We start from the raw sequence: 13023 nt of genomic DNA on the forward strand, positions 1-13023 counted from the left end.
ATGTGTTACTAGGCTTCTGAGGTCTGTTTTGAATTAAGGAAGAGTCCAGATCTGCTATATCACCTGGTTATCCCTAAAAGGTGCCTTAGGGATCATCCAGTTTCAGACTGTAAACCTGTTAATTTAAAAATAGTTTGATAGTTGTAATACATTGCCCTTGATTTCCTTTGTAATCCTATGTATTTTATTTTATGCCTTTAAAAACATTATTCCTAGGAGGACTTCATGTGGACTATGCCATCCAGGATCCCAATCTAATCTCATTCTGTTGGTATTTATATATATATATATATATATATATATATAGTAATTTTATTATGTATTATATAATGAATTATATAATATATAATTATATAATACATATAATATTATTATGTATTATATAATGTATAATATATATTATATAAATGATATTTATAGCATTCTTATGGTATAAAACTGAAGGTCTAGAGTGGGAAAGTAAATTGCCTCAGAAACTCAAGACATTTATTAGGTGCTTACTATGTTGTCAAGTAGGGCAGCTAGGTGGTGGCAGTGGATATCACTGGACCTGGAATCAGAAGCACTTCTCTACATGAGTTTAAATGCAGCTGCTTCTGTGATCCTGGGCAAGTTATTAAGTTGCCTCAGTTTGCTCATCTGTAAAATAGAAGGAAATGGCAAACTACTCCGCTATCCCGCCAAGAAAAACCATCAAATGGAGTCTTGAGGCATTGGGCGCATCTGAAAGCCAGCACCCTCACCAGACCACAGCCTGCATCAGCTCCCGAGCCAAGGGCTGGACAAAGATTTGTCCCTGACATAATCTGACGGGAAAGACAAGATACAGTTACGCGTGTGTCAATCAGATGTATCACGCCTAACAGAAGCAGCTGGAGGGTAAAGTGGGTACCGTGCGGATCCTGGGTCAGGAAGAGTTAAGAGCTCAAACCAGGAGCCTCTGCAGATGCCTTCGACCCCATTTGCCTCAGTTTCCTCAGTTGTAAAATGAGGATAATAACAGCACCTCCCTCCTAGAGGGCGTTGTGGGAATCAGACGAGGTAACGTTTGTGTGCAAGCACTTATGCAAACGTTATGTATCCACTGGGGGGTTTGTTGTTACTCTGAGCTTAGCACACCGAAAGGCGCACTCGGAGAAACAGTAGCCCCGGAGCGGTGCCGCGCCCCTCCCCCAGGCCCAGAGTCCGTTGGTGCCTCACAGCGCGCACGCAACCCCCGGGGAGGGGGGGGGGGGGGGGGGAGGGGAAGGAGTTGAACGGCCTGGCCGAGGCGAGGCCCGCAGTGACTAGGGGCGAGGCGAGACCGGTGCCGAAGCTGGATTCTCGGGCTTCCTCCCCTGCTAAGGCGATGCGGCGCTTGTGAGGAGCTGGGCTCGCAGCCGCCCCCTCGGCAGGCCTATGTCCGGAGGCACGCGTATCTCGGGGGGCGAGGGAAGCGCCACCGGGGACAGGTGAGGCGCATCCTCCGGGTGCCGGACCGATAGGGGGCGCAGGGACCCTAGGCCCGCCCGCGCCGGGTTAGGAAGCCTAGGTCAGAAAGCCGCGGGAAGGCGGAGCGGAGGGGACCGGCGCGCCGGGAAAAGGGATGGAGAGAAGCGCTAACGTCACACCGGGCGGGGCGTGGAAAATGGCCTTCTCCCCGAAGGCCCGCCTCACGGACTAGCTGTGCGACCTCTAGGAAGTCATTTTCCCGCCGCCCGCCTCGGCTTCCGCGTGCGTGAAACGGGCGTGATCCTCGCGCCCGCTTCTTGGCGTTGCCGTGGGGCTACACGCTTCGCAGACCCTGGCGTGCTCTATAAAGGCTAGCCGGTGACGCGTGTTAGTAGTGATAGCGGTGTATTACGGTCAGCCGTTGCACAAAGACTTGGACTCTCTGGTGGTTTACCCCAAAGGCTGTGCACCTTCAAAGCCTAGAGTAGTTCTAGTGTAATGTCGGGGCTGAAGTTGCGTTAACCCCGAATGTCCAAGGAGGCAGTCTACAAAGTCACTGCGTCATGGGATTTGGAGTTGGAAGGGAAACTTTACCGCTCTAAAACAAGGTTGTGTTTGTGTAGGGTCCTTAAACTATTGGCAAGGGCAGATCAACGTGCTGAGGAGAAGCGTGTGTGTGTGTATGTGTGTGTGTGTGTGTGTGTGTGTGTAGGCATAGACTTGTTGGTATCAGACAGATGGATATTGATCAGCATCTATAATGCATTATAATGTTAATATGTCAATATGTAATGCACACATGTGTATTACCTGTTATACACACTCGTATATTGCATGTTTCTATATAAACATATACCCTTGTATATTCCCCATAATGTGGGAATGTGCCCCTTAAAAATAGTTATAACCAAAAAAATTACTTGATAAATGTACATGAAGTACAAATGAAATCATGATTTAAGACAGTAATCTCAAAAACTTTTGATAGTGTATTCCACTATCAGTAGGACATTTTTGAGCGCTCAACACACTATATATATTTAGTTATTTATAAATCATATATGACTATGTTGATAGTATGTATTTTTGGTTATTTGTAAATCATATATGACTATATTGGTAGTATGTATTTTTGGTTATTTATAAATCACATATGACTATGTTGATAGTATGTGTATTTAGTTATTTATAAATCACATATGACTATGTTGATAGTATGTGTATTTAGTTATTTATAAATCACATATGACTATGTTGATAGTATGTATTTCTAGTTATTTATAAATCACATATGACTATGTTGGTAGTATATATTTTTGGTTATTTATAAATCATATATGACTATGTTGATAGTATGTATATTTAATTATTTATAAATCATATATGACTATGTTGATAGTATGTATTTTTGGTTATTTATAGATCACATATGATTATGTTGGTAGTGTGTATTTTTGGTCATTTATAAATCATATATGACTATGTTGGTAGTATGTATATTTAGTTATTTATGAATCATATATGACTATGTTGATAGTATGTGTATTTAGTTATTTATAAATCATATATGACTATGTTGGTAGTATATATTTTTGGTTATTTATAAATCATATATGACTATGTTGATAGTATGTATATTTAATTATTTATAAATCATATATGACTATGTTGATAGTATGTATATTTAGTTATTTATAAATCATATATGACTATGTTGATAGTATGTGTATTTAGTTATTTATAAATCACATATGACTATGTTGATAGTATGTATATTTAGTTATTTATGAATCATATATGACTATGTTGATAGTATGTATATTTAGTTATTTATAAATCACATATGACTATGTTGGTAGTATATATTTTTGGTTATTTATAAATCATATATGACTATGTTGATAGTATGTATATTTAGTTATTTATGAATCATATATGACTATGTTGATAGTATGTGTATTTAGTTATTTATAAATCACATATGACTATGTTGATAGTATGTGTATTTAGTTATTTATAAATCACATATGACTATGTTGATAGTATGTATATTTAGTTATTTATGAATCATATATGACTATGTTGATAGTATGTATATTTAGTTATTTATAAATCACATATGACTATGTTGGTAGTATATATTTTTGGTTATTTATAAATCATATATGACTATGTTGATAGTATGTATATTTAATTATTTATAAATCATATATGACTATGTTGATAGTATGTATATTTAGTTATTTATAAATCATATATGACTATGTTGATAGTATGTGTATTTAGTTATTTATAAATCACATATGACTATGTTGATAGTATGTGTATTTAGTTATTTATAAATCACATATGACTATGTTGATAGTATGTGTATTTAGTTATTTATAAATCACATATGACTATGTTGATAGTATGTATTTCTAGTTATTTATAAATCACATATGACTATGTTGGTAGTATGTATTTTTGGTTATTTATAAATCATATATGACTATGTTGGTAGTATGTATATTTAGTTATTTATAAATCACATATGACTATGTTGGTAGTATGTATTTTTGGTTATTTATAGATCACATATGATTATGTTGGTAGTGTGTATTTTTGGTCATTTATAAATCATATATGACTATGTTGGTAGTATGTATATTTAGTTATTTATAAATCATATATGACTATGTTGATAGTATGTATTTTTTGTTATTTATAAATCATATATGTTCTATGTTGATAACTGTGCATGCGATAAAGCTTACACAAAAATAGAAATTAGAAAAGGATGAGATAAAGATGAAAAAATACTTGATCCTAAAATCATCTGAGAGCCAATGGAGTTTAATGAATAGGGAAGATTTATGGTTAGGCTAGTAATTCAGGAAAATCTCTGTGGAGCTTGAATTGAAATTAGGACAGTTTTGGCAGGAAGATCATTTAAGAGGTTTATGGTAGTTTGCTGATTGAGAGGAGACAGAAATAGGGTGGTGGCAGAATGAATAGAAAGAAAGGGACAGTTGTGAGGGGAAGTGGTTGGAAATTGATTGGATATGTAGATGTGGGTAAAGAGAAACTAACACTTATGTGCAAATCTGAGTCACTGGGAGTAGGGTAACGGTCCTCAATAGTAATAGGGAAGTTTGGAAAGACAATGTAGTGATATCTAAAGCATAATGAGAAACAGCGTGGTATAATGGATAGAGATAACCCCTAAGTCAGGAAAATCTTTGTTCAAATCTCACTTCTGACAAATGCTGACTATGACCATTTATCTATCAGTGCTGTAAATATGCTTACAGCATTTTCCCTTAAAACTTTTTCTTTATGGGACAGCTAGGTGGTGCAGTGGATAGAGCACTAGCCCTGAAGTCAGGAGGACCTGAGTTCAAATCTACCCTCAGACACTTAACACTTCCTAGCTGTGTGACCCTGGGCAAGTCACTTAATCTCAATTGCCTTGGGGGGGGGGGGGGGGGGGGGGGGGAGTTTTTCTTTAAAAGTTAATATAGCCTTGAATGATTCAGGCTATTAACATTATTCTTCTGGTCTTATGAATATATAGCTAGAAGGAACTCCATTTGTCTTTTGGTGTTTGGTAGAAAATCAGGCAAGATGTCCTAAATATCTGTCTTTGTGAATACATCTTTCTGTGGCTGTGGAAATCTTTCTGTTAATTTGTTGAAACAATGAGATATCTCAATTTGTTCTACTAATTGAATATAAACTAACAGAGTACTGACATAAATAAGGCTCAGTTCAAAACAAGGACACACAAAACAACCATGCAAGACAGTTATATTCTGACAGCAGGGATCTGGAAGACACCTTTTGCTTGAATAGTGGAGAGGGGTGATGGATCAGTGTCTCCCCTTCTGCTTGTAGCCAGAAGTATCTTTAAGGAAAGCCATCTTAAATTCAACTAGCTTCAATCTATAAACTCCTACCTTCTATGGCTTATTTAGCTTATGGTTCACATAATTTATTCTGGTTGAAGTGTTAAAGAAGAAATCCTAAATCATCCTAAATATTTCTCTCTCTTAGGAAAGAGAATGTATCAATTCTTCTTGAACTCTGAGCCTTTTTCATATGCCTTCTTCCCAGACCAATCCCAGGGATCTATCCACACAGGCTCTCAAGAGTTTCTTTAAATGTTCAGTGTCAAGCCTCCTGGGATTATTGTATGGCATTATTACAACATTGCTGCTAATTCTATACAATGATTTCCTGGTTCTCACTTCACATCAATTCTTATGGTTGTTGCTGTGAAGATCGTGTATTTTTAAATCGACAGGAGTCAGGAATTCAGGTTAGGGGAAAACCGGCAGTCTTTATTCTCAGTGAAGAAGGATCAGAGGTGGAAGAGAATCGGCGATAGCAATGTGTGCAGCTGAGTCAAGAAGCTAGCTCGACCAGCAGCCACACAACCAGCAGCTCGGAGTCTCGAACCCAGGCCCAATCTCCCCCAGCTTCTCTTCCTGTCTCTCTCTCTCTGCCTCCACCCACCAAAATCGTCATTTCCTATACAACACATCAGGACTTGCAGGGAGAGTGGGCAGGGACCATTCTTTATCCAATCATGTATATTAATAGAGTATAGCCCAATTACTATTTAGCCTCACATACTTGAGACCTCAGTGCATCAACTCAAGCCTCAGCCCATTACATCTCCCGCTTTCTTTTATTTTAGAACACAGGTGGTCATGCCACCCTGACTCCTCAGGGAGGTCAGAGCCCCCAAGGGGAGGTGATCACAGCCTCCCTGACTTCTCAGAAAAGGTGGTGAAAGCACTAAAAAGGAGATGATCACGCCCTACCTGACATCTCAGGAAGGGAGATGAAAAGCACCAAAGGGAAATGGGGGTTGCTAGCAGGTTTCTGGGCTGAAGGGTCTTATTATGCACAAACCCATCAGCATGGGAGGTATTACACAAGCACATAGCAATAACGCAGAGGCTATTAGGGATGACCCTCCCCTCAGTCAGTGCAGGCTCGATGTGGTGTAACAAACATGAATTTTACATGCAAGTAGCGGAATAGCAAACAATATAAATCAACATGGTGTTGGAAAAGATCACCAGAAGTCCTAGAAAGAGGGTATGTAAACAACAGTCACACATACACCTTCTTCAGCAGCCAAGAGATAGTCCAAAACCAATCTATTGTCCATTGCTTCACATGTCAGGGAATCAATGTCCCCTGAGTTTTTGAAGTCCTGCAAAAATCTTTTTATGTGTTAGGGAATCCAATGATTCCAGCAGATTTTGAAGTGTTGTAACAGTCTTATCATTTCTCAGAGAATCCAATGATTCTTGGGAGTTTTCGAGTCCTATGGCTCAAAGAATCCAATGATTCCTGAGGGTTTTGAAGTCCTACAATCTTTGATGTCCATGAGTCAAACGCCATAACTCCCACACTCTTTCAATGGTGAGCACAATCAGCAACAGAACCACCCGATATTTCTTGGGTCTTCTCCTTTGTTTCAAGGGTCTGCTCCGTCTCTCTGCCATGGACAAAGCGAATATGGCTTGTTGGCACCCATCTGATTCCTTCTCCATCTGTAGAGATACAAGCAAACCCTCTCCCCAAAGCAGTTAGCCTATCTGGTCCTTTCCATTCACCACTTTCTGGGTCTCTCCACATCACCTGGCGATTATCTAAAGATAGTGAAGCTGCTCGCACTGGACACTGCCCTTCCGGCGGGTTATAAAACCTGTCTGCCAGAGCCAGTGCATCTTTGTCAAAAATCAAGAAGTTAATAGTATAAAGAGCTAGATTTAGAATTTCTCTAGGGTTGCCTGTGGCTCCCCTTTTCTTTTGTTTTTGGAGGAGTGTCTTAATATCTCTGTTTCTCCTCTCCACTATTGCCTGTCCTTGAGGATTAAAAGGTATGCCCGTGGTGTGTAAAATCTTATACTGTGAACAAAAGTGTGCAAAATGTTTTGAAGTATAAGCAGGACCATTGTCTGTTTTTATTGCTTGTGGCACACCCATAATGGCAAATGCTTGTATGAGGAATTCAGTGACCACTCGGGCTTTTCTCTTTTGCTGCTGGCATTGCAAAAGTGAATCCCGAAAAGGTGTCTACAACATGGATGAAAGACAGATGACCAAAAGATTTATAATGGGTCACATCCATTTGCCAGATTTCATTGGGTCTCAAACCACGAGGGTTCTTCCCTGGAGGCAGTGTAGGGCGTGGAAAGGAAGGCAACCCGATACAGGCTTTTACTATGCTCTAGCTTCCTCTCTTGTTATTCAAATTGTAAGCGTAAAAGCTCGAGCAGCCTGATGATATTTAGGAATGAGATGGCTGAGCTTCTTGGAACAAAGGGGTATTGACCAACATAGTTAGAAGGCTATCTGCCTTTGGTGCCATCAAATATGGGACCTGGAAGTCCACTATGAGAATGGACATGTAATATATAGATCTTACCTGGATGCTTTCTCACTTGCTCTTGAAGTTTCTTAAGAGCTGATATATATTAGAGGCTGCAAATTTTATTTGGGCTGTGGCAATTCTTTGTACCACACCTACTGAATAGGCCGAATCAGATATTATATTTATGTCTCCTGGATAATAAGTAAGGGCTAGAATGATCGCGTACAATTCATTCTGCTGAGTGGACTGAAAAGGAGTTCTGACTACTCTCTTTATAGTTAGATCATGAGAGTACACAGCACAAATATTATGTTTGGATGCATCCGTGAAGATAGTTGGTCCTTTAAGAGGAACTTTAGAAACTTTTTCTTCAAGAGTCCATCGCCAATTATGTAATAGTCTAGTTATCTTTAATGGAGACCCATGTATAAAATTTGGAGCCATGGCTAATAAAATTTGCCACTCTGGGATGGTCTCACAACACACATTAATTTGTGTATTGGTATAAAAGGTGTATATCTTGTCAGGTCTTGTCCCAGATAATTGTACTGCTTGCTTAGTGGCCTTTAATAAAATTCTAGCCACAAGCACTGGGTAGGGTGTAAGACTTTGTTCTTGTTCTGGTTGTGCCGGGAGGTTCACCCACTCTATCACACTGTGTCCTTGATGAAGGACTGCTGTGGGTGCCGCTTGTGTGGCAAAACAGATACTCTCACAAAGGGTTTTGGTGACTCTTTCAACCACATTGGATAAAGCCAGTTCAACTTCTCTCAAAGCCTCTTGAGCTTCTTTTGTAAGCTGGCGTGGTGAATTTAAGCACTGTCTCCCCTTAAAATGTCATATAACGGTTGTAACTGATAGGTAGTCAAACCTAACACTGGTCGCATCCATTGGATATCTCCTATCAATTTCTGAAAATCATTCGATGTGTTTAGCTTCTCTGTTCTTAAGGAGAGTTTTTGAACTGTAAGCACCTTAGGGTACTTACCTTCATATCCTAAATATTGAAAAGGAGCATGTCTTTGAATTTTTTCTGGTGCTATGTATAATTTGTAATTCCTTAGTGTTTCTATGGTCTTTTGTAGACATGCTTCTAATATTTGTTCCTCAGGTGCACATCCCAAAATGTCATCCATGTAATGTAATAGCATAACTTTTGGGAATGCTTTTCTTACTGGAGCAAGAGCAGCAGCAACATACATTTGACACATAGTAGGGCTGGTTTTCATTCCCTGTGGCAAAACTGTCCATTCATATCTTTTATAAGGCTCAGCTAAGTTAACGCTGGGCACTGAAAAGGCAAATCTTTTCATATCCTTCTTATCCAGAGGGATAGAATAGAAACAATCCTTAATATCTATGACCCAAAGAGGCCATTCTCTAGGCAACTGAGTAGGAGATGGAAGTCCAGGCTGAAGAGTTCCCATAGTTTCCATCTGTTCATTCACTTTTCTTAAATCCGTTAACATCCTCCATTTTCCAGATTTCTTTTTCACAACAAACACTGGGGGAATTCCAAGTTCTTAGAGAAGGTTTTAAGTGTCCTTGGTCAAGCTGCTCCTGTACTATATCTAATAAGGCCTGAATTTTATCTTTACTTAAGGGCCACTGCTCTATCCACACTGGTGTATCAGTTTTCCATTGGATAGGAACAGGTGAAAGTGTTGGCAGGCCTTCAACAGCAGCCCTGCTTAAAAAACCGAAGTACTCATTTTTAACCCTAATTGCTATAAAACGTCTCTTCCCCACAGATTGATGGGGATTTTTTCTACTATAAAAGGAGTAAAAACTCCTGTTTTGCCTTCAAAAGTCCATCTCAGAGGGGCAGGCAGCACTAACTTCAGCTGCTATTGATCCCCCTACACCAGACATATAGGTGTCTGCTTGACTCTTTGGCCAGTGACTGGGCCAATTGGCACCTCTAATGACCGTCCGATCTGCACCAGTGTCTACCAATCCTTCCAGTGGAAGGCCAGTTATATAGATCGTGAGCATAGGTCGGTCAGTTGTTACAGCTGCTGTCCAGTAAATTGCTGGATTTTGTGATCTGGAATCAGAATCTGGGTGACTATCACCAGGCTGCTTATCAGGATTCTGTATGAGTAAACCTGATGCTACTATTTCTCCTGGGTGATAAGTCACACATTGTCTGCCTGTATTGGTGACTGGGATATTATCTACACATTCCCCAGTTTCCCACATCAGTGTGTGGATGGACACTGTTTTGTACGTACACTCAGGAGGTAAAATGGTCAAGCCTACTGTGCCTGGAAGCAAAGGGATCCATAGGCTGGAGAGGAACAGATTTCACCTCTCCAGGGGGTATCTCAGTTGTCTCAGTTGCATACAACTCTATTCTCCCTAATTGTAATCGCTTTCTTCCATCAGGTTGCTTCCTGGCTGATTGATTGTATAATCCCTTTCTGCCATCATATGGCTTCCTGGCTGATTGGTCATATTGGGGTATTGGCCGTCTAGGCACTCTCTGGGTGCACCATTGGCTGCCATCATGCCCCAAGTGTTTTTTGTCTGGGGCTGGGCCCCTCATCCCGTTTCCCTGAATCTGTCTACATTCTGAGGCCCAATGGAAGCCTCTGTTGCATTTTGGACATGGGATACTAGGTCTTGTTCTCCCACCCTGTTTTCTCACTCTGCCTCTATACCAACATTGAGCTTTCAGATGCCCTACTTTACCACACTGAAAGCATTGACGTGTCTCTCTAGGGTCCCTTCCGGCAAGGGACCCTGTCTACCCATGTTGGGATCTTGGGAAGTCTGCATCATAGTCTGGCTATAAAAGGCATTTGTACCCACTGTGGCACAGCGTCTTATGAACTCCTCTAAAGGAGCATCCTTGGGCAGTCCTAGTATAATCCTTCTGCACACCTCATTAGCATTTTCCTTAGCAAGTTGCCTTATTAAAACATATGTTGTTGGATTTTCCCCATTAGTTCTTGTGATAGCAGTCTGCAAATGTCCCACAAAGTCAGCAAAGGGCTCATCTGGCCCTTGCATTATTTTTGTGAAGGCCTCACCTTTATCATTTTTATTGTGAATCGAAGCCCACGCTTTGATAGCATTAGCAGCAATTTGCTCATATGCTGCTACTGAATAATTAACCTGTGCTGTGATGTCTGCATGTGGACCTAAACCTTGTAGTAGGTCATAGTGATCGCAGCATGAACAGCATTTTGACTATTTTGTTGGGCTTGTATCCTACAGAACTCACTGTATTCAGAAAGCCACATGTAATTTTGTCCAGGTTCTAGGCATACCCTTGCTATAGATTTCCAGTCATCAGGAGTCAAGATTTCAAAAGCCAAATTCTGTAATAGCATCTTAACATAAGCTGATGTAGCCCCATAAATAGTGCAGGCCTTTTTAAGATCTTTAATGATTTCTATGTTAAAAGGGGCGTGTCTTCGACTTTGTTGACCTGAGGCATTAGACTGGGAAATTACAGGAAACATAAGTGGCTGAAGCTCCCAGATGTCCACACCCTTTTCTTTGGCCTCATTAAGCCCTCTTGCAGTCTACTCAAGATTGGTCCTGTCACTGCCCCCCCCACTGCCCCTCCTCCCTCTATCCCGGAGGGTGGAGTTGGTGGAGGAGAGTCAATCACTTGCTCCTGGGGTGGGGCTGAAGCTGCCTCCTGAGGGGGAAGGTCACCACACCCTTGCTCACTTAAGTCTCCGTGCCCTGTGGGGATATGGTCATTAATCTCTTCATTGTCTTCCTCCTTAATATCATGGCTAATTTGAGAAGGAGTAGAAGGAGCCACGGGTTTTTTCTTTCTTCTAGGGATAGGGTTTCTTAGTGCTAACTGAAATATATTGTATAAATAAAATGCCTCGATGGAAATTGAATGAGGATCACATTCTCTGAAATGCATGGACATCTCTTGTCCAACCCGGGACCAGTTATCTCGAGAGATCTGCTCCTCCTCTAGGAACCAAGGGGAGATGCAGTTTAATACACCCACAAATCTCGCTATCTGTTCCCAAGTTATAAGTAACCCATGTATTTCTGTCAGCTTAATCATGCTTTCTATAGCACCACTCTTAGGTGGGGTTGGGGGCGGGGATGGAGAGTCTTTAGCTAGCATTTGTCCCATTTTAGCAAAAAAAAAAAATTACTGGTTTAGTTTTTAAGAAAATAAGTTCCTTATTTATCTATTAACAATACTCACCCAAGTTCCTGGTCACCGGAGACTTCTTCAGTCCTTGGTTCCCACCGTTGGGCGCCAAATGTGAAGATCGTGTATTTTTAAATCGACAGGAGTCAGGAATTCAGGTTAGGTAAAAATCGTCAGTCTTTATTCTCAGTGAAGAAGGATCAGAGGTGGAAGAGAATCGGCGATAGCAATGTGTGCAGCTGAGTCAAGAAGCTAGCTCGACCAGCAGCCACACAACCAGCAGCTCGGAGTCTCGAACCCAGGCCCAATCTCCCCCAGCTTCTCTTCCTGTCTCTCTCTCTGCCTCCACCCACCAAAATTGTCATTTCCTACACAACACATCAGGACTTGCAGGGAGAGTGGGCAGGGACCATTCTTTATCCTATCATGTATATTAATAGAGTATAGCCCAATTACTATTTAGCCTCACGTACTTGGGACCTCAGTGCATCAACTCAAGCCTCACCCCATTACATGTTGCTATGTTTTTTTCTGAAATTATCTCCCCTTGACATTTCTTACAGCACAGTAGTACTCTATCACAATCATATTTTACAACTTGTTCAGTCATTCTCCAATTGATGAGTATCTCTTGATTTCCAAATCTTTGTCACTAGAAAAAGATTTGCTGGGAGTATTGGAGATATGAGAGATATGGGAGATACATATGTATCCTTTTTCATTTTCTTTGATTTCTTTGGAATAAAGATCTCATATTGTAAGAGAAATGAGGATTATTTATATAAGAGAATCATGAAGAAAAGGGTCAAGATCTTGGGAAAGGAAACACCAAAAAATGGAAAAATATACAAAAATTCACTGAAGAAAATAACTCCTTCAAAAGTAGGGTTGGTCAGATGGAAAAGGAGATATAAGATCTAACTGAAGAAAATAACTTAAATTAAAGATTAGAATTGACCAAGTTGAAGTTAATGATTCCATGAGATATCAATCATTAATTCAAAAAAAATCAAAAGAATGAAAAAATTGAAGAAAATTTATAATATCTGAGTGGAAAAATAACTGACTTGGAAACTTTTATGCC

General features: G+C 40.3%; 1 protein-coding gene across 6 annotated transcripts in view; it reads left to right on the forward strand.

The window, feature by feature from the left end:
- Nucleotides 1-1242: 1242 nt before the first annotated feature.
- Nucleotides 1243-13023, forward strand: part of LOC100917056 (ATP-binding cassette sub-family A member 3-like) — a 242475-nt gene continuing 230694 nt past the window's right edge. For all 6 annotated transcript variants that reach the window (XR_004233331.1, XM_031962329.1, XM_031962313.1 and 3 more), the window contains exon 1: nt 1243-1451. Coding sequence is in view for 5 of the 6 variants with exons in the window: in XM_031962329.1 (XP_031818189.1) it covers nt 1399-1451 (53 nt within the window). In the remaining variant the exon portion in view is untranslated. The remainder of the gene's footprint in view (nt 1452-13023) is intronic.

The sequence above is a fragment of the Sarcophilus harrisii genome, chromosome 1 (assembly GCF_902635505.1).
Source record: "Sarcophilus harrisii chromosome 1, mSarHar1.11, whole genome shotgun sequence".
NCBI classification, from domain to species: domain Eukaryota; kingdom Metazoa; phylum Chordata; class Mammalia; order Dasyuromorphia; family Dasyuridae; genus Sarcophilus; species Sarcophilus harrisii.